Consider the following 27,369-nt stretch of genomic DNA (forward strand, 5'->3'; position numbering starts at 1 on the left):
TCACTGTCTCTTCAATTCTTGCGCCGGCCTTCCTTACTCTCTTCACTTCTTTCCAAAACTTCTTCTTATTCTCTTCATATGACTGACCCAGTCCCTGACCCCACCTCAGGTCAGCTGCCCTCTTTGCCTCACGTACCTTGCGCTTTACTTCCACCTTTTGCTCTCTATATTTTTCATACTTCTCTATACTATTACTCTGCAGCCATTCTTCAAAAGCCCTCTTTTTCTCTTCCACTTTTACCTTCACTCCTTCATTCCACCATTCACTGCCCTTCCTCATGCTGCCTCCAACAACCTTCTTGCCACATACATCACTTGCAATCCCAACAAAATTTTCTTTTGCTAACTTCCACTCCTCCTCTAAATTACCAGTTTCTCTTACTCTCACCTCGTCATATGCCATTTTCAACCTTTCCTGATATTTACTTTTTACCCCCGGTTTTATTAGCTCTTCAACCCTCACTAGCTCCCTTTTACATCCACCTACTCTATTCCCCCACTCTTTTGCTACAACTAATTTTCCTTCCACCAAAAAATGATCAGACATACCGTTAGCCATACCCCTAAACACGTGCACGTCTTTCAATCTTCCAAACATTCTTTTAGTTATCATAAAAATCTGTGATCGTTAAAAATTAAATCTTCTCTAAAACATATGCATCGTAAGAACATTAAAACTTGAATAACGAAGAAACTCAGAATCCAATAAAATGTCACACCTTTTTCTCATTAAAACAATATCTATCTTCTGAAAACTTTATACAGTATTCACAAAAAAATATTGTTGTATAGATATGTACTGTATATGAGAATTGTATCAGTCTGTGAGTAAACATATCCCTCCATATGAGCATTTTTTGTGGACAATTACTAATGAGATTAGAATGAAATCAGTCATGCGGTGGCCACACGCAGTGTTAACGGTGTTAATGAGATTTTTACCCAATATCATGCCCTTTTAAAGAAAAGGCAAAAGCAGTCTCCTCTACATGGTTTCCTTGTCAAAATTGGATGTGTAGAAAAATAAGACTACTAAGTGTCCATAAAACGTGCAAAAAGTGATTCAGTTAGTGATAGTGAATGTGTTCAAGAGAGAGAAATCTTTATATTTTACCAGAAATGCTCATGGAGGGAGAGTTTCCTTCAAGGCAGTAACCCCTTTCTTCTCCTCTTGTCCCCCTCACACCAGACACGACTCTCCTCAAAGGTAGAGAGTGAGGTAATTTGTCAATATATTTCTATTTTTTATTGTGAATTATTGATTTGTATTAATTTCTATTGTTAAGGCTTCTAATTTGTTCTTCAAATAACATTACAAACATTTTAAAAAAGCATGTGTACTGTATGTGTATTTATGGACGTGAAGAATGCATCTAGTAAATTCTGTTTCTATTTCATGGGAGAAATTGTTTTGGTTTATGAGCATTTAGGGCTGGAAGCTCATTCCAGGAACAGATTAAACTCATAAACCAAGGTACTACTCTACATTACTACAATTATTCATTAAAATATACATGAATAAATAAATGATTCTCACCAGATTAAATAAAGGGTATATATTGTACAGGCAACTTTTATAAAAAAAATAATAAAAAAATGTTGGGCCTAGAAAAAAATAAGTCATTATAAAACCAAGCCCTTTTACTTACTAATTGCAGAAAAAGCTTTCCATTCAAAACTGAAAAATCTACTACTGATTGGATAAGTGTAGTGGTAACCATAGTAGTTGCTGAGCAGAAGAGTAGTCTAAATGATGCTGTAGTGTTAATTGAAAACATTGTATATTAAATACAAATCTCTATTTGTTTACTGTAGTTTTTTCTACTTTCATTTACTTGCTCAGGTGTTCTTTTTCTGGTTTTGTTCACTTTTCTTTCAAATCTTGGCAGAGTTAAGCAAAATAAAAGGCCTCTGTGCACTGTTTTATAATAATAATAATAATAATAATAATAATAATAATAATAATAATAATAATACAATCATAACAATCACCTAGTCTGGTACTTTCCATAAAGAAAAGTCATGAAGCTAATGAATTTGTTGGCTTAATATCTATTCACTGAAGAAAACACTATTATTTGTCCAGTTGACTCCATCCAAATTTTTCTGATTTTTTTTTTGTTACAATATTCCTCTTGATATATTCATATGCACATAGTAAATATCCACAATGGTATTGTTGTTAGCAATGAGCTTCAGGAGTTTGATTGTAGTCTAATTTCTAAGATCATCCATCTGAACAGTGCTGCTGCTTGGCATCCAGCTGGGCTCTCTTAAATATTTATCCTTGAGAGCCAGGGTACCTCATACTCAATTATTAACTATCATTACAACAGTAGTGGTTTATATCAGTTGTGAATGGTATTCTTTTTATGCATTCATCAAATATCCACATAAAATATACATCATTATGGTTTGGGTTTACATGTTTTTAAGAACACAAGACATAACCAACCTCTGAAACTAAGATTTCTAAAATAAAAGTTACAAAGACTTTTAAGAGAGCTATGTGAAATTAAATTTGAAATACAAAACATCATTCAGTAAAGAGATAGAAAGTCTACAGAATACCATTTTTGGGATGTACTATAACAGATGAGGACCACATCAGACAGAAGATATTTTCAAATCATGAAAGTCAAAGTTATTGAATTACATATTATCTCACATTTCCTTTGTCCAAAATGTTGGGTGTTGTCTGATACTGTACGAAACAGCGATTGCAACAAATTCATTCCACTATTGTCAAGATTATGTTAAATATGAAATACATTCTATAAATTTCTTTTGATCATTCTATTATTCTTAACTAGTCAGAGAAAGATCTTTTTTGACTCAAAAATAAACAAAACTAAAAACATCAGCATTATTATTTGTCATGCCAATAATGTACAACATTATGATATATATAAGACAAGATTAAACATTAGTAAAACACAAATTTTCATCAATAAATTTCTTCAATTAGGTGGCCAAACATTCAAATGTGAAATAATGTTTCTATTGCAAGCCAAATATTCAATGCCTTAACATATCTTGGATTTATTTCAAGTATTTGATACTCAAAGTATATGGGCAACAAAGTACCGAACAGATCCGTAATACTATAGGTTCAATAAATTCATTTATTGCAATACTCTGCTTTGAAGAACATCCAGAGCTCATCTTAATTCAAACAGTAAGATTTATAGCACTGAGGTATGGCATCTATTAAAAAATTGAAATGTATGAGTACATCTAACAAACACTAGGATTTGAGGTACAATTTTTTCTCAAAAACTTAAATTCAACATACATGTTAGTGACAAATAAAAAAAAAAAGCTTCTTTATGGTAACCTGTTACAAGCTGGTCATACCCAGTAATTCTATATTGATAGGCAAGTGGACGGACACATGGTAAAATCATTACTGTGACCTCGGCCACTGCTTAATTTGATAGAAACTGTAGAAATAATAAAAATAAAAATACTGTAATAGCTTAATTACCAAACTGGAAATGAAGCATCAAAAAAATTTAGTATGCTGATAAACTGCATACTTTTTATCCTTGTTTTACAAGAGCCTCAAATTTCTTATTACATTAGAGAACTGGTATATTACGATTGGAATTTCCTCCCAATAATAAATAACAGGGCCATGTGGTACTAGGCATATTCGGGCAGGAATTGAGTAAAAAGGGCATGCCAATCACAGAAAGGATGCAGTGTGGGTAATAGTAAAGCAGTAGTTTGTTTGCTATGAAATAAATTTAATATGAATATAAATCTGCTTATTTTTACAGGAAATCTTTTTACTACATAACCCTGCCCCATTAACAACAAGACTTTCAAGTGTTCAAGTATTTTCAACTTTCTGCAAAGAATCTATTGTGCACTGTTACATCAATATAAGATATTTGTCAATCTTATGGACTGCATCTTCCCAAAGCAGTATCCACCAAATAACTTACTTAGTAATTTACTGAAAGTTAAGAGTAAAAAGAATTTACAAACTTCCCATCACAAAAATCATGCAAAACTTTTACTCTTATATGGCTTGAAAAGATAAAACCTTATACACTCATTATGTCATGTGATGACCATAAAGCTTTTCAAACATCTATATAGTTACATGAACTGTTTAATTTGGAACCTCACACCCGATTGAGAATGTTGAAAATCAAAACAGCAAAAATATCTAATATGCAATACAAAAATTTATGCAATACTATGAGCCCAATAAAAAGAATGTTGACAAACTGAGGATATACTGTAACTCTAATGTAAATGAAGGTCCATGTAGATCAGAACAAGGAAATACACCCAACATCATCTATTCAACTGATTCATTTATTTAAGTGTCAAAATTGGTTTCAGTGAGTTGATAATTATTCTATTCATATGCCCAAGGGTATCCAAAGTCCCAAAATACTACAGTAGCAAAATGATTTATTCCTTTTACAAATAACGACTAGCCACAGAACATTCTCAATTAGACAAAGGCCCAAACTAAACCACATTTCAATAAGGTATGCACTCTTTTCAAATAATTCAGTAAATTTAAGGACATGTACTACTACCTATTTGCTAGTACAGGTATTAGGAAAAAAAGTCTTACCAGTATAAAAATAATGGTCAATATAACATAATATGCAAGAACTAATACATCTAAAAATATATCCTTAAACAAATCTAGTTATACTTCAGCCAAATTCTAGTTACATACAGAAAAATTAAGAATACAAGCATGAAAAAATTCACATTCCAGTGGAAATAGTTTGCAGGGTGAAAAGGAAGATAAAAATGTAACTCATACTGAATAAAAAATGTAAGCATATGAGTTTTCTCAGCTAGGTTCTATTTCATTGCATACCTAGCACCAGTTGGCTATATAGATAGGGAAATTTGTATCATCTTGATAAGGTTGAACCATTCAGCTTTATATTTTTGGCTCTTGCATAACAAAAGTTTGTGTATTTGCTGAAAAGTATTAATGCAATCACGAATCAATTTACTGTACAGTATTAACTTGTCTGCCATGTCAAAAAATTTCCTTAATATGTAGAAAACTGGTAGTTAACCTACTGCTGCGTATGGAACAGTAATTGCATGTGGATAGCAAATGAAGCTCATCTGCATGCAGTACAATTACATCTTTAAATATGGAATGATGGAGCTGTTTGACTTTTTTAAAATTCAAATAGGGTATAGTATAGAGATTATAAACATAAAAATCTTTATAAATCATAATTCGATACCTTAAGAATCCAGAATAAAAAGTATTAACTAATACATACGTAGACACTTGAAGTAAACCCCTTCTATGATGATAAAATCGACGCTAGTAGTCTAATGCCCACTCATTTTCTGTTAAAAATGAATCCACAACTTCCTTCATGGCAAGATTTGGAATCAACTGGTCAACAGTGAGGTCAGTTCGAGTTATAGGATCAAAATGCCCAACACGCTGAAAGAAAATATTATTGTCAATGCTAAGAGATATTGACCCAATCAAGCCGTAGGCCATTTTTTAGGTTAAGGTACTGTGTGATCTCCAAGAACATTCCTGTGAACGGCTAGAACATGGAATCCAATATAACATAAACACACAAAAATATTGTCTCCCATGCTCTAGGACTAGTGTATCAATGTGCCATGCACAGACTAAGTATGTATAAGAAAGACCCATGAGTTCAGGCCCATTAGAATTCTCACACCAACTTGGTATCTGAAATTCATCTGCTATGAGTGACGTCATACACTTCATAGGAAGTAAACCTCTCAGTTGACTGCCAACCTACAACTGCATCAACTAATGCTCAACCTTCATTTGTTATGGTGTTGTCTGCGTGATAAGTTATGTTGCATGTACATTGGTGGAAAAGAAGACCAAAGTTTAGTAAATCTTTTAGGATTTTTTCATTATGCATGCTTTAGGTTGAATGTGCTAGCAGTTGAGTAAGTGTGTTTGTTATTTGATTGTTTGGGTTGACACCAGTTTGATCAGTGTTGTTAGCCTTTAGTTACCTGTCTTTCCAAGTGTTAAGATTTGATAAAAGTTTTCCTTATTAATTCATAAAACAGATTCAATTATGCATTAATGGAGTAGCCTAAACATATCTTTGTCCATAACTGTAGTTAAACGCTCGAATGCTGTAGTTTTAATTTGCTGGCACCATTCGTTAAGCTTGTAGGTTTTTTTCTTCCCATGGAATCATGAGCATGTGTTCTAAGACCTGCTTGGTTGTAGAAGGTTGTCCTGATAGGAATATGAGTCTACTTATTATTACCCTGGTACAAAGTTCTTGGAGACCACACTGCACTTTAAAAACTTATTTTTGCCGAGTTACTGTATGGTCTCCAGGACCCTCCCTCCTTCCTGCCCTCATGCAAGGGAATGATGCATTTGTTTGTTCACCGTTGATGGCATAACTGATAGAGAATAAGCATTAGTTGATGCAATGGTAGGTTGGCTGTCAACTGGGAAGTTGGCCCCTCCCTCTGAGGTGCATGATGTCATTCATAGAAGAAGAATTTCATCTACCAAGGTGCTGTGACAAATTCTAATGGGCTAGATCTTGTGGGTCTCCCCTATAGGCTACACACTTAGTAAGTGCATACCTATATTAACACAGAACTAATAAATTTCTTTTCCAATGACATATTTTACATATTTTGACAAAAATATGTAAAACTTGTAATACCTTAATGTAAAATATATCCCATGGCACTGAAGGGAGTACTGTACTATAGAACTATCCAAACGCATAATATATCCAAAGGCACTCAAAGGGTTAATGCTTCTACTGCCTAATACTCTTATAATTAACAACTTCAAATGAATACACTAAATACCCATAATTTCAACTTGTGTAGTCAATTCGAGACATGAGAGAAACATAGTATACATAATAATTGAGATAGATTTAAAAAATTCTAAAAGTAAATTTTATTTTCCCTAAATATACAAACCAGAGACCTTTAAAATAAGGAGTTTCTGTGATGGCTGTTGAAATTGTTATAGATATGTGGTGAACGCAGGCAAATAGCCCATCAGCCTGTCAAAGACCTCCCTTTTGACCTTGGTTCATGACTAAATGGGATGGTCGAGGTGGGAAGATTAACTTTAAAGGGCTCAGGTTTGTATATATGGGAAAATTAAAAATTACTTTTAAAACTTATTTGTTCCTACATGTATACAAACCTTTTGTCTTTTAACATAGGAAGACTCACTCACATGTATTGGTGGGTAGGAAGTTCCATAGAACTGAACTGGTTCGTTCTCTTTCTTTCCTAATTGTCAGTCTCCTTGGTCCCATAACGGAACAAAGAAGAGTCCAGCTATCCTCTACCTGCTTATCATGAGACTCGATATGTTGATAGGGCCTGGCCTGTACTTGGTAAATATCTGATACATGGTCAAAGGAGGAATCTGTTCCTCTGGAGTGAAGAACAATTCAGAAGATAATGGAATGGTAAACATTACACCATCCTTTCCCTCATAAAGGCAGTATGGGGGAGAACTACTACTGCACTTATAGATCTCGTCTAACAGAATGGAGCTCAGAAGTGCAGCTTGCCAGCATCAAGTCACATCCAGCTACTAATGGTACAGAAGCTTCATCCTTAAGCGAGGGGGTATGAAAGATGACATAGAAGAACCAATCATTCCAAACTTAAATCTACTTGAGCATCCAGCACAGTACCAAAAGGGACTCATGGTTATGCAGTCAGCCCTCCTTATTCATGGGGGGATGGGGGGTTAGGTAACAGGGACAGGCACGAAGACCAAGAATCTGTGAATACTTGCTGTCCTAGGGTGGGATTACTCTTAACCCTACCAACTCGCTGCCCATTGCCTATGCACGGTTGACTAACACACTAAGTACTGCCTAATATTGTTTTTACTTGGTTTCTTTTGTGTAAATAAATGAACAAATTTCAGTAAGTGTACAGTACAGGTGTATACGTGTATGCTAAGTACTGTACACGGTAAGGGTACGGTACAATACAGTAAAGTATGTAACACTACAGAAGTCATCAGTACGCTTATAACAACAAAACACTGTTGTACCTATACAATATAACTATTGCTAATACAATAGTGTGTACAGTATTACTGTATTACAGTAATACCTCAGTTCTCGTCCATAATTCCTTCAAGAATTGTGGTCGAGAATCGATTTGTTTGAAAACAAACTACTTTTCTCATAAGACATAATGTAAGCTGGATTAATCCGTTCCAAAGCACCCGATAAATGTTCACATGTTCACATCCTAAAACTAAATACTGTACTATTATGTAAAAATGTGTATTTAACTATCAAAATGTGTAAAGGCCTTACCTTTCCGGACTGCGACCCCGCCAAATCCGTGTTATGTACACGTAATTTTCAGACTGTACTCACTACGGTATATTTGTATATATCTTTGTATGTAGAATTTTCCGGCCTTTCAGCTAATGTATATATCATGTTTTGTTTCATATTTGTTGCTTTGCAGTCTCCATGTAAAAATGTAAAATAAACACGAATCACTAGTCAGTCTTGACCTTTGTGAGTACGGAGATCTCTGCCCAACCCAAGCACATGAATCTCCAGTCAGACTTGACTTTTGTGAGTACAGAGGTCGCTGCCCGACCCAGGCACTACTTTGCCGTCCGCACGCCTTAAAGTACTCTGAGTCTCAAGTAATGAACATGTCGGTTCTCAGTTGTCTCTCATTTGTGCCCTAATAAACTAAATACCAAAACTAAATACATAATAAAGTAAATCTAAACCTTTTTTGTATAATTTTCTTACCTTTTCATCTGCGGTGTGATGGCATATGGGAATGGATGTGGAGAGAAGGAAAGGGTAGGGTTACTGCTTTGCAGAGGAATCCCCTTCCATGAAAGCAGCGAGTAACTGTCCTTCAGGAGTTTTTTCCCTTCTCTGCCTCTTTTGCTCTGGTGAATCTCAATCTTTGCAGTTGCTTTTCTATTTTCTTTAACTAAGAACCTATCCATTGTAAGTTGTTTCTTCCTTCGTTGTACAATTTTTCTGAAGTGAGACATAACAACTAATTGAAAATGTTCATGGAACAATTTGCTTTAACTGTAAGCTGTAGTTCATGCCATTTTGCACAAATTTCATTAATTAAGGCACTCAGAACCTCCTCCCTTCCTTCACCCTCTCCTGATGACATTTCTTCAATCATATCCTTCTGCTACTCTTGTTCCAGGTGCAAAAACTCTTCAGTGGTTAACTCAGTAGAGTGGCCTTCCACAAGCTCACCAGTGTCTCCTTTTTTGACTGCAAGTCCCATAGTTCTTCCCATAGACATGTCATCAATGACAGCAATTTCTTTGACTGAAGAAATTGATTCAGAATGAAAGCCCTCAAAGTCTTTTTCCGGTACCCATTCTGACCAAAGTTTTCGCCACACCGAATTTAATGTACTATAAGTTACGTTACTATAAGCATTTTCAATTCAATTCACGTAGCTCAGGATACGGACGTGTTCTTTCCAAAATTCTCCAAGCGTTAACTGGGTATCATTTGTCCCTTCAAAACGCTTCCAGAAGAGGAATTTTGTGTACAATTTCTTAAAATTCAAAATGACCTGTTGGTCCATGGGCTGAAGAATAGGTGTCGTATTCGGTGGTAGGAATTTCATTTGATGAAACTAAATTCATCAAATAAATCCTCTAAACATGGGGAGGGGGGGGGGGGGGGGCTGGGGAAGGGGGGGGGGAGCAGGAGCATTGTCCATGATTAAGAGGCACATTATTGGCAACTTATTTGCTGTAAGATATTCTTTCACTTGGGGGGGGGGGCAAAACCTTTGTGCACCCACTCATTGAAAAACTGTCTAGTAACCCAAGCCTTTGTTTCCCTGCCACATAACAGGCAATTTACTCTTCGTGATATTGTTCTTTATGAAGACCTGGGGGTTGTCTAAATAATACACAAGCAAGGGTTTTATCTTACAATCACTACTACCATTTGCACGCAATAAAAGAGTAAGCCTACCTTCATAGGCTTGTGTCTGGGCAGTGCTTTTTCCTAGCCAGATTTTTTTTTCCAGAATAACCTGGTCTCATCACAATTAAAAACCTGTTGAGGAAGAAGCTGTTCTTCTTTTATATAGTCATTAAATTCTTTCACAAAGCTTTCAGCCGCAGTTTTGTTCGAACTTGCTGCCTCGCCATGCCTTGATACACAATGTATGCTAGTCCTGTTTTTTAATTTTTCGAACCAACCTCTGCTGGCTTTGAAAGTAAATGTATCACTTTCAGCACTTGTACTAGCCGTTTTCTTTTTAACGTCACCGTAAATCTGTTATGCTTTTTCACAAATAAAATCTTCACTAATACTATCACCGGCTAACTCTTTTTCCCTGATGAATATAAGTAGCAGCTTTTCCATTACTTCCATTACCTGAGACCTTTGCTTAGTTATCAGTCACACCTCTTTTTCAAAATTAGCTGCCTTTATCACTTCTTTGTTCTTTAGGAAAGTCGGAATTGTCGATTTCCAAATGCCGAACCGAGAAGCGAGATCCGAGAATAAACCAGTTTTCATATTTGGCAATTATTTCCTTTTTTTAATTCAATTGTTTTTCACACTGTCTTCCTCCTATCTTTCTGTTTACTTCTGGCTTTCTTTGGACCCGTGATTAACGGCTAGAACTGATAAAAAAAAGCAAAGATTCAGATTAGCACAATCTATAACACAACTTAACATTCGAGTCTTCCTTTTACAGCAGGCCACCTCAAACTGATGCCGTGCAGTTGACGGGATGATGTTTAGCTATTCAAGTTCCAAAATTTTTTTTTGGATTCAGATACAGTTTTTAACTCAAATTTTTTGATCGAATACCGAACTGTTCGACTTGTGGGTTGTTCGAGTACTGAGGTTCCACTGTATATGTACAGTACTATCACTACAGTACAGCTTACCTGTACTGTAAGTATTCGCTGTTTTCGCTCAGACAACTTGCACTGTTTGACAACTCACCGCACACATAGCCTACATTTACATAATGTAGAATACAATACAGTAGTAATTTACATATAGTACTGAACAGTATAGTTAATACACAATACTATACATTACTGTAATACTGTACTGTACAATATGTATACAGTGATACTACAGTATATTGAAGATTAACTAAGCGTACTTATTTTGTAAATAGACCACTAACCATTTTCGTAAGAAGTTCTACACGGTCTTGAAGCGTGATGCGTTGTCTTTTGCGCAGTACTGTACTGTAGAGAATTACACATCTACAGTACATTACTCAGTAAATATAAACACTACTTTTTTATATCAAAATGTGATTCTGCTCAAAAAAGGACAGAAACGGGAGATGGACACGCGATGAGAGACGACACGGGACTGAGGCCAAGTCAGCGAGAGATATAATGTTGTGCTGGGGGAGAGGAAAGCGGCGCGAAGCAAACCGTGTGCAAAGAAGTGCAGTCTGTCTAAAACTGTCGCGCTGTGAGAGTATTTCTCGCGAACCCGTGAATGTGATTTTTTATTTAACCCCTTTGATTCGATGACGTTGGTACACGTCAAAACATGCCTAGTAATACACGCTGTGACGTTGGTAAGGATCATCTTCATTATTATCATCATTATCATTATTACAGTATTATTATCACTATTATTATTACAGTATTATCATCAATATTATTATTACTGTATTATCATCCTTATTATTATCATCTTTCCTACAAGCTACGAAAGAGTATACTGTAGCACATGGTTGAATATCATACAAGTTCACACTCGGGAAATTTCACTAAAAAATCTCATTTCCCTAATATTAGCCCCTCCTCATCCTGTTTTTAGCCAACCAGCATAATCTTTGGGATTCTACCCTTTATTTCTAAATATGTAAGAGCAATTTTCGTCTTTTTATGTTACCAATGGCGACATTCCCTGCCTTAGGCACTACTCAACCCCACCCTGATACCCCCAATTGGAAATTTGGGAGACATGTCATCCTACCACCAAAATACTTGTGATTCTAGTCTTTACTCATGATTATTAAGTCTATTTTAGTATACAGTATTCACATCTAACTTCATTACCCCCAAAAATAGTTGAGATTCCAGTCCTTATTCATGATTATGTAAGGTCTATCTTATTGTTTTTCTATGTTGTCAATGTTCAAATCACAGAGAAAGTCTCCCCACCTTCGACTATAAGTCCCACCCACGTGACGAAAACTTACCAGTAATGGAAATTGTTGACAGAAGATGAGATTCATCTTTTTTTTTTCTTATTTTATTCCTTTTTTCTAAACTATCATTTATACAAAATAATACCACCTTCATGTTTTATATATTTCATACTAGTATTGTTCCTTGTTTTCATGAGCAAAAGTTAGCAAATTGTGATGACTTCCATTTATTGCCCTTTCACGCAATACGTATTTGTCATATTCTTAAATGCGCAGTCTATTTCCAAGCTTGTGAAATACCAAAAACAGCAATGATTAAGTTCCTAGTGACAGTCACAGTCACCCCAAGGTGGAATGATAAACGAATAAATAAACCTTATGTCTAATGAACTAAATTTATATGACACCTCTCTCTCTCTCTCTCATATATATATCTTTTATCAATAGTTTACTGCTGATTTGTATTTGTTTATCATATCTATACCTTAAAGATTATACATTATAGAATACTTCTTGTATCAATGGAAACAAATGGATATTTTCATTAAATTTCTGTATAACGTTGAAGAGCTAATAAAACCGGGGGTAAAAAGTAAATATCAAGAAAGGTTGAAAATGGCATATGGCGAAGTGAAAGTAAGAGAAACTGGTAATTTAGAGGAGGAGTGGAATTTAGTAAAAGAAAATTTTGTTGGGATTGCAAGTGATGTGTTTGGCAAGAAGTTTGTTGGAGGCAGCATAAGGAAGGGCAGTGCATGGTGGAATGAAGGAGTAAAGGTAAAAGTGGAAGAGAAAAAGAGGGCTTTTGAAGAATGGCTGCAGAGTAATAGTGTAGAGAAGTATGAAAGATATAGAGAGAAAAATGTGGAAGTAAAGCACAAGGTAAGTGAGGCAAAGAGGGCAGCTGAACTGAGGTGGGGTCAGGGATTGGGTCATTCATATGAAGAGAATAAGAAGTTTTGGAAAGAAGTGAAGCAAGTAAGGAAGGCTGGTTCAAGAATTGAAGAGACAGTGAAAGATGGAAATGGAAGGTTGTTAAAAGGAGAGGAGGCAAAGAAAAGGTGGGGGGAGTACTTTGAAAGTTTACTGAATGTTGAGGATAATAGGGAGGCAGATACAATTGCTGTTGCAGGTGTTGAGGTGCCAGTGATGGGAGATGAGAATAAGAGAGAGATTACAAGAGAGGAAGTGAGGAGAGCACTAGATGAAACAAGAGTAGGAAGAGCCCCTGGTATGGATGGTGTGAGAGCTGAGATGTTGAAGGAAGGGGGTGTGACTGTACTTGAATGGTAGGCGAGATTGTTTAATATGTGTTTCATGTTGTCAATGGTACCAGTAGATTGGGTTTGTGTGTATTGTACCACTATATAAGGGTAAGGGAGATGTGCATGAGTGTTGTAATTCAAGGGGTATTAGTTTGTTGTGTAGTTGGAAAAGTGTATGGTAGAGTACTGATTAATAGGATTAAGGATAAAACAGAGAATGCAATTTTAGAAGTACAGGGTGGTTTTAGAAGAGGTAGGGGTTGTATGAATCCGATTTTTACAGTTAGGCAGATATGCGAGAAATATTTAGCAAAAGGTAAGGTGTATGTTGCGTTAATGGATCTGGAGAAAGCGTATGATAGAGTTGATAGGAAAGCAATGTGGAATGTGATGAGGTTATATGGAGTTGGTGGAAGGTTGTTGCAAGCAGTGAAAAGTTTCTACAAAGGTAGTAAAGCATGTGTTAGGATAGGAAATGAAGTGAGCGATTGGTTTCCGGTGAGAGTGGGGCTGAGACAGGGATGTGTGATGTAGCCATGGTTGTTTAACTTGTATGTTGATGGAGTGGTGAGAGAGGTGAATGCTCGAGTGCTTGGACGAGGATTGAAACTCGTAGATGAAAATGACCATGAATGGGAGGTAAATCAGTTGTTGTTTGCGGATGATACTATACTGGTTGCAGACGCCCAAGAGAAGCTTGGCCGATCAGCGAAAGAATTTGGAAGGGTGTGTGAGAGAAGGAAGTTGAGAGTTGATGTGGGTAAGAGTAAGGTTATAAGATGTATAAGAAGGGAAGGTGGTGCGAGGTTGAATGGAGAGTTACTTGAGGAGGTGGATCAGTTTAAGTACTTGGGGTCTGTTGTTGCAGCAAATGGTGGAGTGGAAGCAGATGTACGTCAGTGAGTGAATGAAGGATGCAAAGTGTTGGGGGCAGTTAAGGGAGTAGTTAAAAATAGAGGGTTGGGCATGAATGTAAAGAGTTCTGTACGCGAAAGTGATTGTACCAACTGTGATGTATGGATTGGAGTTGTGGGAAATGAAAGTGACGGAGAGACAGAAATTGAATGTGTTTGAGATGAAGCGTCTAAGGAGTATGGCTGGTATATCTCGAGTAAATAGGGTTAGGAACGAAGTACTGTAGTCAGAGTGAGAACGGGTGTAAGAAATGAGTTAGCAGTTAGAGTGGATATGAATGTGTTGAGGTGGTTTGGCCATGTTGAGAGAAAGGAAAATGACTATCTGCTAAAGAAGGTGATGAATGCAAGAGTTGATGGGAGAAGTACAAGAGGAAGGCCAAGGTTTGGGTGGATGGATGGAGTGAAGGAAGCTCTGGGCGATAGGAGAATAGATGTGAGAGAGGCAAGAGAGCATGCTAGAAATAGGAATGAATGGCGAGCGATTGTGATGCAGTTCCGGTAGGCCTTGCTACTTCCTCCGGTGCCTTGGATGACCACGGAGGTGGTAGCTGTAAGGGATTCAGCGTTATGAAGCTTTATCTGTGGTGGATGATGGGGGAGGGTGGGCTGTGGCACCCTAGCAGTACCAGCCGAACTTGGTTGAGTCCCTTGTCAGGCCGGGAGAGCATAGAGAGGAGAGGTCCCTTTTTTGTTTCATTTGTTTGATGTCAGTTACCTCCCAAAATTGGGGGAAGTGCCTTGGTATATGTATGTATGTATAACGTAAATTCCATTATTACTGTCGAGTAGTTTTATATCATTTTTAACACTTGCATCTGGTAAAATTATTACCTAACTTTATCCTCATAATTCTTATTTCTTCCTCAAAATGTTATTTTTATTAGTAAAATAAATTTTTGAATATACTTACCCGATAATCATGTAGCTGTCAACTCCGTTGCCCGACAGAATTCTATGGAGGGATACGCCAGCTATCACAATACTAGAAGGGGGTGTACTTACCAGCGCCACCTGTGGCCAGGTACTCAAGTACTTCTTGTTGACACCTCCTCAATTATTCCTCGGTCCACTGGTTCTCTATGGGGAGGAAGGGAGGGTCGATTAAATCATGATTATCGGGTAAGTATATTCAAAAATTTATTTTACTAATAAAAATAACATTTTTCAATATTAAACTTACCCGATAATCATGTAGCTGATTCACACCCAGGGGGGTGGGTGAAAACCAGTGTACAAGATTAAAGGATAGCTAAGTATCCCGTATTTCATATAATCAGTTATCCACAATAACAATGAAATAATAAGTACCTGGTAAGGAAGTCGACTTGAACCGTTACTCTGCCTTTAATAAGATCGTCTTCCTTACTGAGCGCAGCGTTCCTCTTGGGAGGCTGAATCAACTCAAAGGTGCTAAAGTATACAGGGCTGCAACCCATACTAAAGGACCTCATCACAACCTTTAACCTCGGCGCTTCTCAAGAAAGAATTGACCACCCGCCAAATCAACAAGGATGTGGAAGGCTTCTTAGCCGACCGTACAACCCATAAAAAGTATTCAAGAGAAAGGTTAAAAGGTTATGGGATTATGGGAATGTAGTGGCTGAGCCCTCGCCTACTACTGCATTCGTTGCTACGAATGGTCCCAGGGTGTAGCAGTACTCGTAAAGAGACTGGACATCTTTGAGATAGAATGATGCGAACACTGACTTGCTTCTCCAATAGGTTGCATCCATAACACTCTGCAGAGAATGGCTCTGTTTGAAGGCCACTGAAGTAGCCACAGCTCCCACTTCATGTGTCCTTACTTTCAGCAAAGCAAGGTCTTCTTCCTTCAGATGAGAATGTGTTTCTCTAATCAGAAGCCTGAATAGTAAGAAACTGAGTTCTTAGAACTTGGAAAAGAAGGTTTCTTGATAGCACACTATAAGGCTTCTGATTGTCCTTGTAAAGGTTAAGACCTTTTTAGATAGTACGTAAGAGCTCTAACTGGGCAAAGTACTCTCTTCAGATCATTCCCCACCAAGTTGGACAGGCTTGGGATCTCGAACGACTTAGGCCAAGGACGTGAAGGAAGCTCGTTTAGCAAAAACCGAGCTGCAAGGAACATGTAGCCGTTTCAGATGTGAAAACAATGATCCTGCTGAAGGCGTGGATCTCACTTACTCTTTTAGCTGTTGTCAAGCACACGAGGAAAAGAGTTTTTAATGTGAGGTCCTAAAAAGAGGCTGATTGGAGAGGTTCAAATCTTGATGACATAAGGAACCTTAGGACCACGTCTAGATTCCAGCCTGGAGTGGACAACCGACGTTCCTTTGAGGTCTCAAAAGACCTAGGGAGGTCCTGTAGATCTTTGTTGGTGGAAAGATCCAAGCCTCTGTGGCGGAAAACCGCTGCCAACATACTTCTGTAACCCTTGATCGTAGGAGCTGAAAGGGATCTTACTTTCCTTAGATATAACAGGAAGTCAGCAATCTGGGTTACAGTGGTACTGGTTGAGGAAACTGCATTGGTCTTGTACCAGCTACGGAAGACTTCCCCTATAGACTGATAGATTCTGAGAGTGGATGTTCTCCTTGCTTTGGCAATCGCTCTGGCTGCCTCCTTCGAAAAGCCCCTAGCTCTTGAGAGTCTTTCGAAAGTCTGAAGGCAGTCAGACGAAGAGCGTGGAGGATTGGGTGTACCTTCTTTACGTGAGGTAGACTTAGAAGGTTCACTCCTAGAGGAAGAGTCCTGGGAATGTCGACCAGCCATTGCAGTACTTCTAAGAACCATTCTCTCGCGGGCCAGAGCGGAGCCAACCAACGTCAGCCGTGTCCCTTTGTGAGAGGAGAACTTCTGAAGTACCCTGTTGACAATCTTGAACGGCGGGAATGCATACAGGTCGAGATGGAACCAATCCAGCAGAAAAGCATCCACGTGAACTGCTGCTGGGTCTGGAATCGGAGAACAATACAACAGGAGTCTCTAGGTTATCGAGGTAGTGAACAGATCTATGGTTGGCTGACCCCACAGGGCCCAAAGTCTGCTGCAAACATTCTTGAGAAGGGTCCACTCTGTGGGGATGACCTGACCCTTCCGTCTGAGGTGATCTGCCATGACATTCATACCGCCCTGAATGAACCTCGTTACCAGTTAGCTTTCGATCTTTAGACCAGATGAGTAGGTCCCTTGCGATCTAGAACAACTTCCACGAAAGAGTCCCTCGCTGCTTGAAGATGTAAGCCAGGGCTGTGGTGTTGTCAGAGTCCACCTCCACCACTTTGTTAAGCTGGAGGGACTTGAAGTTTATCAAGGCCAGAATAACCGCCAACAACTCCTTGCAATTGATGTGAAGTGTCCTTTGCTCCTGATTCCATGTTCCCGAGCATTCTTGTCCGTCCAAAGTCGCACCCCAGCCCGTGTCTGATGCGTCCGAGAGGAGACGGCGGTTGTGTTTCTGAACAGCCAAAGGTAGACTTCCTTGAGAAGAAAGCTGTTCTTACACCACGCGAGAGAAGACCTCCTCTCTTCGGAAACAGGAACTGAGACCGTCTCTAGCGTCATGTCCTTTATCCAGTGAGCAGCTAGATGATACTGAAGGGGGGGGAGGTGGAGTCTCCCTAACACGATGAACAGGGCCAGCGATGAAAGTGTCCCTGTTAGACTCATCCACTACCTGACTGAGCATCGGTTCCTTCTCAGCATGCTCTGGATGCATTCTAGGGCTTGGAAGATCCTTGGGGCCGACGGAAAAGTCCGAAAAGCTCAACTCTGAAGATCCATACCCAAGGAGACAATGGTCTGGGATGGGACGAGCTGAGACTCCTCAAAATTGACCAGGAGGCCCAGTTCCTTGGTCAGATCCATAGTCCATTTGAAAATCTCCAGACAGCGACGACTTGTGGGAGCTCTTAAAAGCCAGTCGTCTGACGGAGCCGGACACAAGATCATGGTACTGCTGCACAGTCTGTGAACTGTCAATCATGGGCAAGCGAGGAAGTACAGTGACAACCCGAATCTGTCTAGACTGTCTGGGTCGTACAGACAAACTCCTTATCGGGTTGCTGAGGTTGCCGCACTGCGTCACAACAAGTCACTTCTGTTGGTTGTTGAACGTCTTCCCCGTGACACATTGACTCCGTAAACAAAAAATCCTCTAACAAGGACTAAGCTTGGACTGCATGTCTTGTAACACAGCTCAAGGTCTATGGGAGCAGGTGTGGTAACAGACGGGATTAGCGACTGAAGTGGAACCATTACCTTCCCTGGAAGCATGTTATGCTTAAATAAAAGTCCATAGGAGGCTATGCAGCTAAAGGCTCCCTCCAAATGACAGAGTCCTCAAGGGAATATCAGAAGGAGGGAGAAAAGAACTTTCTCATCTACAGGGACCATATCCTAGAAAAGCTAAGTTCTCTCAGTGAGGGTTCACTGGTGCAAAAGCAGCAGACTAGAAGGCAACGTTATGAAACTGCTTGACAGTCTAGTGAGTTGGCAACAACCAAAGATGTGTGACTGAGAAGCATGCGGTAAGGTATGCAGAGCATGTTGTATGCAGAGTATGCTGTATGCAGAGCATGCTGTATGTAGAGCATGTTGTATGCAGAGCATGCTGAATGCAGAGCATGCTGTATGCAGAGCATGTTGTATGCAGAGCATGCTGAATGCAGAGCATGCTGTATGCAGAGCATGTTGTATGCAGAGCATGCTGTATGCAGAGCATGCTGTATGTAGAGCATGTTGTATGCAGAGCATGCTGAATGCAGAGCATGCTGTATGCAGAGCATGTAGTATGCAGAGCATGCTGTAAGCAGAGCATGTAAGGTAAGCAGAGCGTGTGCATGGCGTTTAACATTTCTCAGAAATTCCATGACCAGTGCTAGAGTGCTTTATGCATGCTTGCATGGGGTTTTAATAACAACATAATATATACCTTACATTCATAACTCATGATTCATATTTTTGCCATATTTTGCGATATTGTTAAAAATATATTGCCAGGAATACAAATATATTTTTATAAGTAATACAAATAACCTCCATTATCATAAGGTTTGAAAATGGAGGTAAGGTATGCTGAACAGCAGAGTCAGAACGAGCTGGAACAACAATAGTTGTGGTTTCCTCTTCAAGACTCTGTTGAGGGAACACCTGAGGCTCAGTCTGCAAAGGCTGATCAAAGGAAGTAGCAGAAGGTAGGCGCATGGGTGGAGGAGGCTGACTCCTGGCATGAGTGGCTGAACTCAAGGGTTGCGCTTGCTGAGTGGTTGGCGGATGCGCAGTAGCAAGTTCCTGAGGAACGAGTTGAGGTTCCTGCGGTGTGAGCTGAGAGCGAAAAGGTAGTGGCTGCGCAGAACGCAGTAAAAATCTCGCAAGTTGAGGCTCCTGAGGCGCAAGGCTAAGGTGTTGAGGTGCTTGCCTTGAGGAGGGTTGAGCTCGCTGCAGCGAGAGCTGAGGAGACTGACTCATGGACGGGAGAGGTTGTTGTACCTCAACCGAGTGTTGCATCACTGGTGGAGCAGCAAGTGGAGGCGGAGGAAGAGAGGTATAATCCTCCTGATCCCATTGTAAAGGTTGCCTTAAGGAAGGCGGAGGCTGAACACCACTGGGAACAGCAAACTCAGAACGTGGCTCAACATCGTACGCCTGGCAGGTGGTACTGCGATCAGGCGGAGCGAGCGCAGGCGGAGGGAGTGTAGGCGGAGGCGGAGGCGCAACACTCTCAGCCCGACACTCACGCATCAAGTCCGAAAGCTGTGCTTGCATGGACTGTAGTAGAGTCCACTTGGGGTCGGCAGAAACTACAGTAGGCTGAGGTAAAGCCTTAACAGTCGAGCTCTGTTGTGGCAGAACCTTACTCCTCTTAGGCGGAGTGCATTCAACTGATGACTGAGGAGAGTCAGAGCTAATCCAATGACTGCATCCGGGTTGTTGAACTCTAACTTCGTACGTCTGGCATAGGTCTGGACTTTACGTTTAAGAGGTCTTGAGACCTGAGACCAGCGTTTTCTCCCCTAAATTTCTTCTGCAGACGAGCAAAATAAGGGCTCAATCGTCTGCGGGTGGGAGTGACGGTCTCGGAAAGACACGCCCACAACCACCGAGGATACTTCTGTGCGCCGATCAAGGCCTGCTGAACCCTTCTGCCCTTCGACATTGCTTCTCCCCTGGGCTTGGGAGCTTGCAAGAGGTCCCGGACTGGGAGGACGACTGGCGCGCACAGAAGTACCCTCACGCACAACACTGACACACTTTGCGCTAATCACTTATCACTTTGATTTTCTGTTTGCACTTATTTCACTGAACTCGAAACTTTAAGTGGTTTGTACCTGAAACACGCAATTCTATCCTTTCTCAAAAGTTAGTAATTGCGAAAACAGAATTACAATGTAACAGAAAAATCTAATGAAAGATAAATAATTCAGTGGCTGGAAAGAGACTAAACACTAGATCACTCTAGAAACGTTTACCTTCTTCCCCTAAAGAGACTAGGGAGAAGAGCAAAAACGATAACAACGTTACTCGCTTGAATGAAACGTTTATCCTCCTCTTTCTCCCTCCGTCTCTATCTCTCTCTCTCTCTCTCTCTCTCTTGACTTAGAACCTGAGAGAAGAGCCCAATCATATATATCGTTAAAACATATTATTGTTAAAGGAAAAAACTGAAATATTTCCCAAAATGAAAAGTTCCTTTATTAGGATTAAAACCATTAAGTTAAGAAAGAATGAACAAAACGCTAGACACGGTTACTCTTACTGCAACGTGAAACCGTGAAAATTCTTTCTCTATCGTAACGATAGAGCGCAAGTTGAACGTTCTGAACGTCAACAACTGCAGAGACAAAACAAAACGTTAGTTCAACTTTGAAAACAGTACGAGACTATCAAAGAAATTCTTTCAAAGACATTAAAATAGCATAATATGTTAACAGGTAAAACCAAAATGACGGGCTCAATGTTAATTAACTTCGGTACCAAGAAAAGACCGCCTACTATTAGGAAGGTCGAATATAAACAAATATAAAAATTAATTTTAAATAAGTTTATAATAAAAGGAAGTTAATCGAAGAGGCCTATAAGAGGCGGAGAGATATAAAATAAATCTATAACTTTTGTTAAGCAAAATTAAGAAAGAGAGTCTATACTCTCTTAGACACCAACACTTCCGTCTAAGGGAAGGGTCGGCCATTTAAAGGTGAAAGAGAGTTCATACTCTCTTCGTCACCATAATTAATCAAATTAATTCCAAAAGCTAACTAAGCTAATATAGAAGTTTCCAGTAAAGCGACAGCCGAAATCAAAGAGAAATACTTCACCAAAGTCGTGAAAATACTCCAAGAACATAAGCGTATCCCAGAACGTCTTGCCGGAAGCACGACAGAGGAATAATTGAGGAGGTGTCAACAAGAAGTACTTGAGTACCTGGCCACAGGTGGCGCTGGTAAGTACACCCCCTTCTAGTATTGTGATAGCTGGCGTATCCCTCCATAGAATTCTGTCGGGCAACGGAGTTGACAGCTACATGATTATCGGGTAAGTTTAATATTGAAAAACCAACTATACCAATTAATGAGTGGTCATTAAGGCCTTCTCCTATCAACATACCCTCTGATAGTAGAACTTCTATCATTACTTATGATAACCTTTCCCATAAGTCTTACTTTCCTTTTTCCTAAGAAATGATACATGATAAATAAGAATACTTTCTTACTGAGATAGAACTGGCCAGTTTATGTTGAATACTACCCTACATAGAACTTATTTTTCAAAAAGATACAATGAATAGTCTGGCATATGTTTTACACATTCTGGTCTTTCCTCAAATATCTGACAATACTAAGTAAACCAGACCTTGCTCTCTCATTTAAGTAGGTAGTTGCACAGTAAGGACAGAAATGACCCTTTACCTTTAGTAAACATCTCTTCTAGAAGTACATTCTGAAACTGAACATATTTTCTCTAGTCTTGGATAGTGCAATAGCTTCTGAACCATGGCCTTCCATTGTATAGGGTTGACATTCTCTTGTTTGAGCACACTTAAGCACCCTTTCATTTCAATCTTCTTGTTTTTGTTTTTTTTTGTTTTTTTTAAAGTGTATTGGGCAAGCTTAATGGTTAAGGATGTTGAGTGGTTAATCAAGAGGTTGTCCTTTTCTGAATCCTTTTATCTTCGTTTTTTACCAAACTTTCAAAATCATTACTACTGTCCTTCTCTAGTTATAAATTCATGTTTATATAGTTTGTGTTATAACTTTGTCTATTCTAGTTTATTCTTTACTTCTTTTTCTGTACTGCGCTGCTTTCCTTACTGGGGTCCTAGGGATTTTCTTATGAGGATTGCAACTAAGCTTATAACTTTAGTTGAAGTAGTACAGTAGTAATAAGAAGCAGACAACTGGTCTAATACAAAACTGAATAAACTATTAAATATCACAAATTTTAAGTAATTTGTATTTTTCCTAACAGTACTTACCTCGAACTATTTTCTTAGGAGTATCTGGGATCTCCTCCCAACCGACCAGAGTTTTGTGTAGTTTACCCTACTCCCATTTTCTGTGGGGGTCAACCTCAGGCGGAGTGATACGCGCCCTGAGGCTAACCCCGGGTCAGGGAGCATGCTTTCTCAGGTCTCGAACTCCAGTAAGTTCTTGGTAGCTTAGGTTCTTAAGAGGTCCAGTAAGGCACTCGGGGAAGGAAGGGTGGGCCATCACCCGAAAGTAGTTCGAGGTAAGTACTGTTAGGAAAAATACAAATTGCTTAAAATTTGTGATTTGTTCCAACACGGAGTACTTACCTCGAACTACCGTACTTTCTTAGGAGACTTACACTTCAGGAGGTGGGAGTGGCCTTCTAGACCTAGAGACCGAGCTAAGCATGATCAGGGGAACCTAGATAGGAGGCTAGGTTCTGTTGCCATTCATGAAACACAGAAAATAGGGAAAAACTACACAAAAAGCTCTACCTTAGTGTCTAAGTAACTCACCTCTGCAAGAATTCCTAGGAGACACGTCCTTCCGATGATCGTGTGTCTTGAAACAGGCTCAGGGGGACTACCCGAGCACATCTTTGAGCGGAAATAGGGGAAGGAAGAACAAGGGGGTTAAGGAACGAACCTGTGTCTCTTGGTCTTACCATCCGCGATTGTTTCTGGGGCTATGTCGTCAAACCGTTTGGAGCGCGGAGATGACGGTTCCTATTGAGAATCCGTTCAGGGACTTCCTCGAATAGTCCTTTAGGTAGTGAGCCGTGAAGGTCGACTGGTTAGACCAGGTGCCAGCTCTCAGGATTTGGCCCACTGCCATATTCTTCTCGAATGCTAACGAGGTACTTAGACCCCTAATGTCGTGGGGCCTGGGCTTGCCCGGCAGGGGAATTCCAGCACTACTGTAGGTTCTGATAATCACCTGTTGCAGCCAGAAGGAGATGGTATTCTTTGAGATCGGCTTCTTCACTGGGCCTGTGGAGACAAACAGACTTTTGATATTAGGCCGAAGTTTAGACGTCCTCTCTAGGTATCTCCTTATTGCCCTAACAGGGCACAGCCTTAAGTCCTTCGGGTTGTCCGAACGGGGAATTGCTGGTATTGAGAAGCCTTCAAACCTGGGATCCCACACGGCTGGATTCTGGGTCTTAGCTACAAAGGATGGTACAAACTTGAAGGAAGCCTCTCGCCAACCCTTCGAGTGCGAGACCTCGTAAGACAGTCCATGAATCTCCCCTACCCTCTTTGCTGAGACCAAAGCCAGCAGGAAAACAGTCTTGAGGGTGAGATCTTTGTCTACGATGTCTTTTAGGGGCTCGAACGGGGGTTCTGATAACATCTTCAGGACCCTGGCCACATCCCACTGTGGCACCCTAACGGCTTGAGGGGGGCATGCCTGCTCGAAACTCTTGATGAACATCGAGTTATGTCTAGAGGCGCCCAGGTCGATGCCCTTCAGGAGGAAAACTTGGCCTAACGCTGCACGGACTCCCTTGATGGCCGGAATAGACATGTTGACCACGTCCCTGAGATAGACCAAGAAGTCCACAACCTCCGGGATGGAGGCCTTCAGTGGCTTGATGCTCCTGGAGGAGCACCACTTAGTGAAAGTGGCCCACTTTGCTTGGTAGACCGCTGCTGATGAACGTCTCAGATACCCTGACATCCTTGCTGCTGTCTTCGACGAATAGCCTTCCTTCCTCAGGAGACGCTCAATACCCTCCACGCGAGAAGGCGGAGGGACCGAGGGTTCTCGTGGAACCTTTGAAAGTGGGGCTGCCAGAGAAGGTCTGGCCTGTCCGGGAGGGGCCAAGGTGGAAGAGACGCTAGTTCCTTTAGATCCACGAACCATTCTCTCTCCGGCCACCAGGGCGCTACCAAAGACATCTTCAGGTTGTGGGCCCTCCTTACTCTGTTGAGCACCTGCCTGAGCATCGCGAAGGGAGGGAAGGCGTAAACGTCGAGATTGTCCCAAGGGTGCTGGAAGGCGTCCTCTAATGCCGCTCTTGGGTCTGGCACAGGAGAACAAAACACGGGGAGCTGTGCATTCAGTCTTGTCGCAAAGAGGTCCATCACTGGCGACCCCCATTTTTGGATGATGACTTTGGCCACTACTGGGTGTAGGGACCACTCGGCTCCAACTACTTGTCCCATCCTGCTGAGGCCGTCGGCCAGGACGTTCCTTTTTCCTGGAATGAACCTTGCTGAGATCTTGATCTGCTCCACCTCGGCCCATTCCAGAAGTTCCAACGTGAGGTTGCACAACTCCTTCGATTTTAGTCCTCCCTGCTTCTTTATGTAGGCCACCACCGTGGCGTTGTCGCACATCAGTGCCACGGTGTTCCCCCGGAGTAGATTGACAAACTCTAGGCACACTCTTCGAACTGCCCTCATTTCTAGGACGTTTAGGTGTTGAGCCTTCTCCTCGTCCGTCCATTTTCCTCTTGCTGACCTTCCGAGGAGGTGGGCACCCACCCACCCTTGGATGCGTCCGTGAACAGGAGCATCTCGGGAGGGTCGGCTGCGAAGGGCATTCCCTTGAGTGTGTTCGATCTGCTGAGCCACCACTCCAGGACTTCCTTTGTTTCCGGGAGAACAGGAATCACTTTGTGGGGGGAGTCCCTCTGGTTCCAGAGCTCCTTCAGATTCCACTGGACCCCCCTGAGTTTGAGCCTCCCCTGGGGGACCAGTTTCTCCAACGATACGAGATGGCCTATCAATCTTTGCCAGTCCTTCGCTCTCCTGGGCTGGTCCGACAGGAAGAGACGGAGGATCTGGTCCAAGTTGTCTAGTCTCTCCGCGGAAGGGAAGGCTCTCGCCAACCGGGTGTCCAAGACCATTCCGAGGTAGGTCATCCTGGTGGAGGGTCTCAGTTGAGACTTCTCCAGGTTGATGATGATGCCCAGGACATTGCAGAACTGCAGAAGCTTCGCGCCTTGCTCGCTCGGTACTTCCCCTGAGGTTGAAAGTAACAACCAGTCGTCCAGGTACCGAATCAGGCGGATGCCCTGTCCGTGTGCCCATACTGAGACTGTTGTGAAGACCCTCGTGAAGACTTGAGGAGCTGTGGACAGCCCGAAGCAGAGGGTCTTGAACTGCAATGTCTAGGCACCCCATCTTACCCTTAGGTACTTCCTGCTGGAGGGGTGTACTGGGATTTGGAAGTATGCATCCTTGAGGTCTATGGATATCATGAAGTCCCCTTCCCTCAGGGACGCCAGGACCGACTTCGGGGTGTCCATCTTGAAGTTGGTCTTGCACACAAACTTGTTGAGGGCTGAGAGGTCTATGACCGGCCTCCAACCTCCCGTTGCCTTCTCCACCAGGAAGAGTCTGCTGTAGAACCCCTGGCCCGGTTCCTGGACTGGTTCTATCGCTCCTTTTGCCAGCATCGCCGAGACTTCCTCTTGCAGAGCTGTCCTCCTCAAGGGGTCCTTTGGAGCCAACCACTCTGCCCGTAGGTCTGGTATTAAAGACGGGGGGTCTGCTAGGAAGGGTAGCCTGTACCCTTCTTTCAGAACTGTTACGGTCCACGGGTCTGCACCATGGTCTTTCCATGCTTGCCAAAAATGTCTGAGGCATCCCCCCACCTGAGGCTTGGGCAGGAGTAGGGGGCCTCTCTCCCTATCTCCTTCTGGAGGAGCGGCCTGCACGCCCTCTCCTGGCTGCCGCATAGGAAGGTCTAAAGGAGGACTGAGTTGACGATGTTCCCCTACGGGAGGGCTGCGAAGGTTGTGACCAAGCTGTCGCTGGGGCGTCTCTCCTGGGCTGGCTAGGCGAGGCCCGAGGAGGTGGAGGAGCATCAGAAGCAGTCCTTCTGTGGATGGGTCTTCTCACTGACTGGGGTCTGAGATCACCCACGTCTTTCCGTTTTCTGACCCTTTTCATTATATCTTCCGCTGCCTTCAGGGGGAAAAGGGAATCGTCCCACAGTGGCAGGTTTCTCAGGGCTCTCGCTTCTCTGTCTGGAATACGCCTGGTTATTTTATTAAGGACTGTGTCCCTCCTCCGCAGGATCCAGTTGGCGGCTTGAGCTAGAGACTGGTAGGAGACAAACTTCAAGGCCCTACCTCCCGAGCTAATCAGCTCCTTCAGTAGGGCCTGATTCTCCGGGACAGAGAGGTCATAGGAGACCTGGACTCCTACAAGGGCGGAGGCCCACCAGTCTAGCCAGGAGGACACGTTGACCAGGTCTTTGGCTATCTCCTCCATCATCGTAGCCTCTGACTGCGAGAAACAGATCGGAGCTGACGAGGCCCTATCTTCAGGTCCTCCTTGGCCTAAAACCTCGAGAGCTGGTACCACCTTACAGGCACCTGGTCACTGTCCCTCAGGAAGGTAAAATTTGCTCTGCGACCTCAGGCCTTGGAGCAGCTTAGAGGAACTTTGGGTCTTGGGAGCCTCCGCATGGTTGGCCACGATTTTGTTGACGTGGGCTCTACCCAGCCTAACATCCCTGGCCATCGGTAGTGATAGGGATGGTCTATGTTGGACAGGGGACTCTACCAGTCTGTTTAGGCTAGAGCGCCAGGGGTCCTCGGAGGAGGGTTCGGGCTCTTCGATAGTGTGA

At 41.5% G+C, this 27,369-nt stretch overlaps 1 protein-coding gene across 1 annotated transcript in view; it reads right to left on the bottom strand.

Annotated features, from left to right (window-relative positions):
• Window positions 1–478: 478 nt before the first annotated feature.
• Window positions 479–27,369, bottom strand: part of LOC137635644 (E3 ubiquitin-protein ligase CHIP-like) — a 112,516-nt gene continuing 85,625 nt past the window's right edge. The window contains exon 7 of the mRNA XM_068368110.1: window positions 479–5,446. Within this exon, the coding sequence (XP_068224211.1) occupies window positions 5,321–5,446 (126 nt within the window). The 3' untranslated portion in view covers window positions 479–5,320. The remainder of the gene's footprint in view (window positions 5,447–27,369) is intronic.

The sequence above is a fragment of the Palaemon carinicauda genome, unplaced genomic scaffold (assembly GCF_036898095.1).
Source record: "Palaemon carinicauda isolate YSFRI2023 unplaced genomic scaffold, ASM3689809v2 scaffold153, whole genome shotgun sequence".
Lineage (NCBI taxonomy): Eukaryota > Metazoa > Arthropoda > Malacostraca > Decapoda > Palaemonidae > Palaemon > Palaemon carinicauda.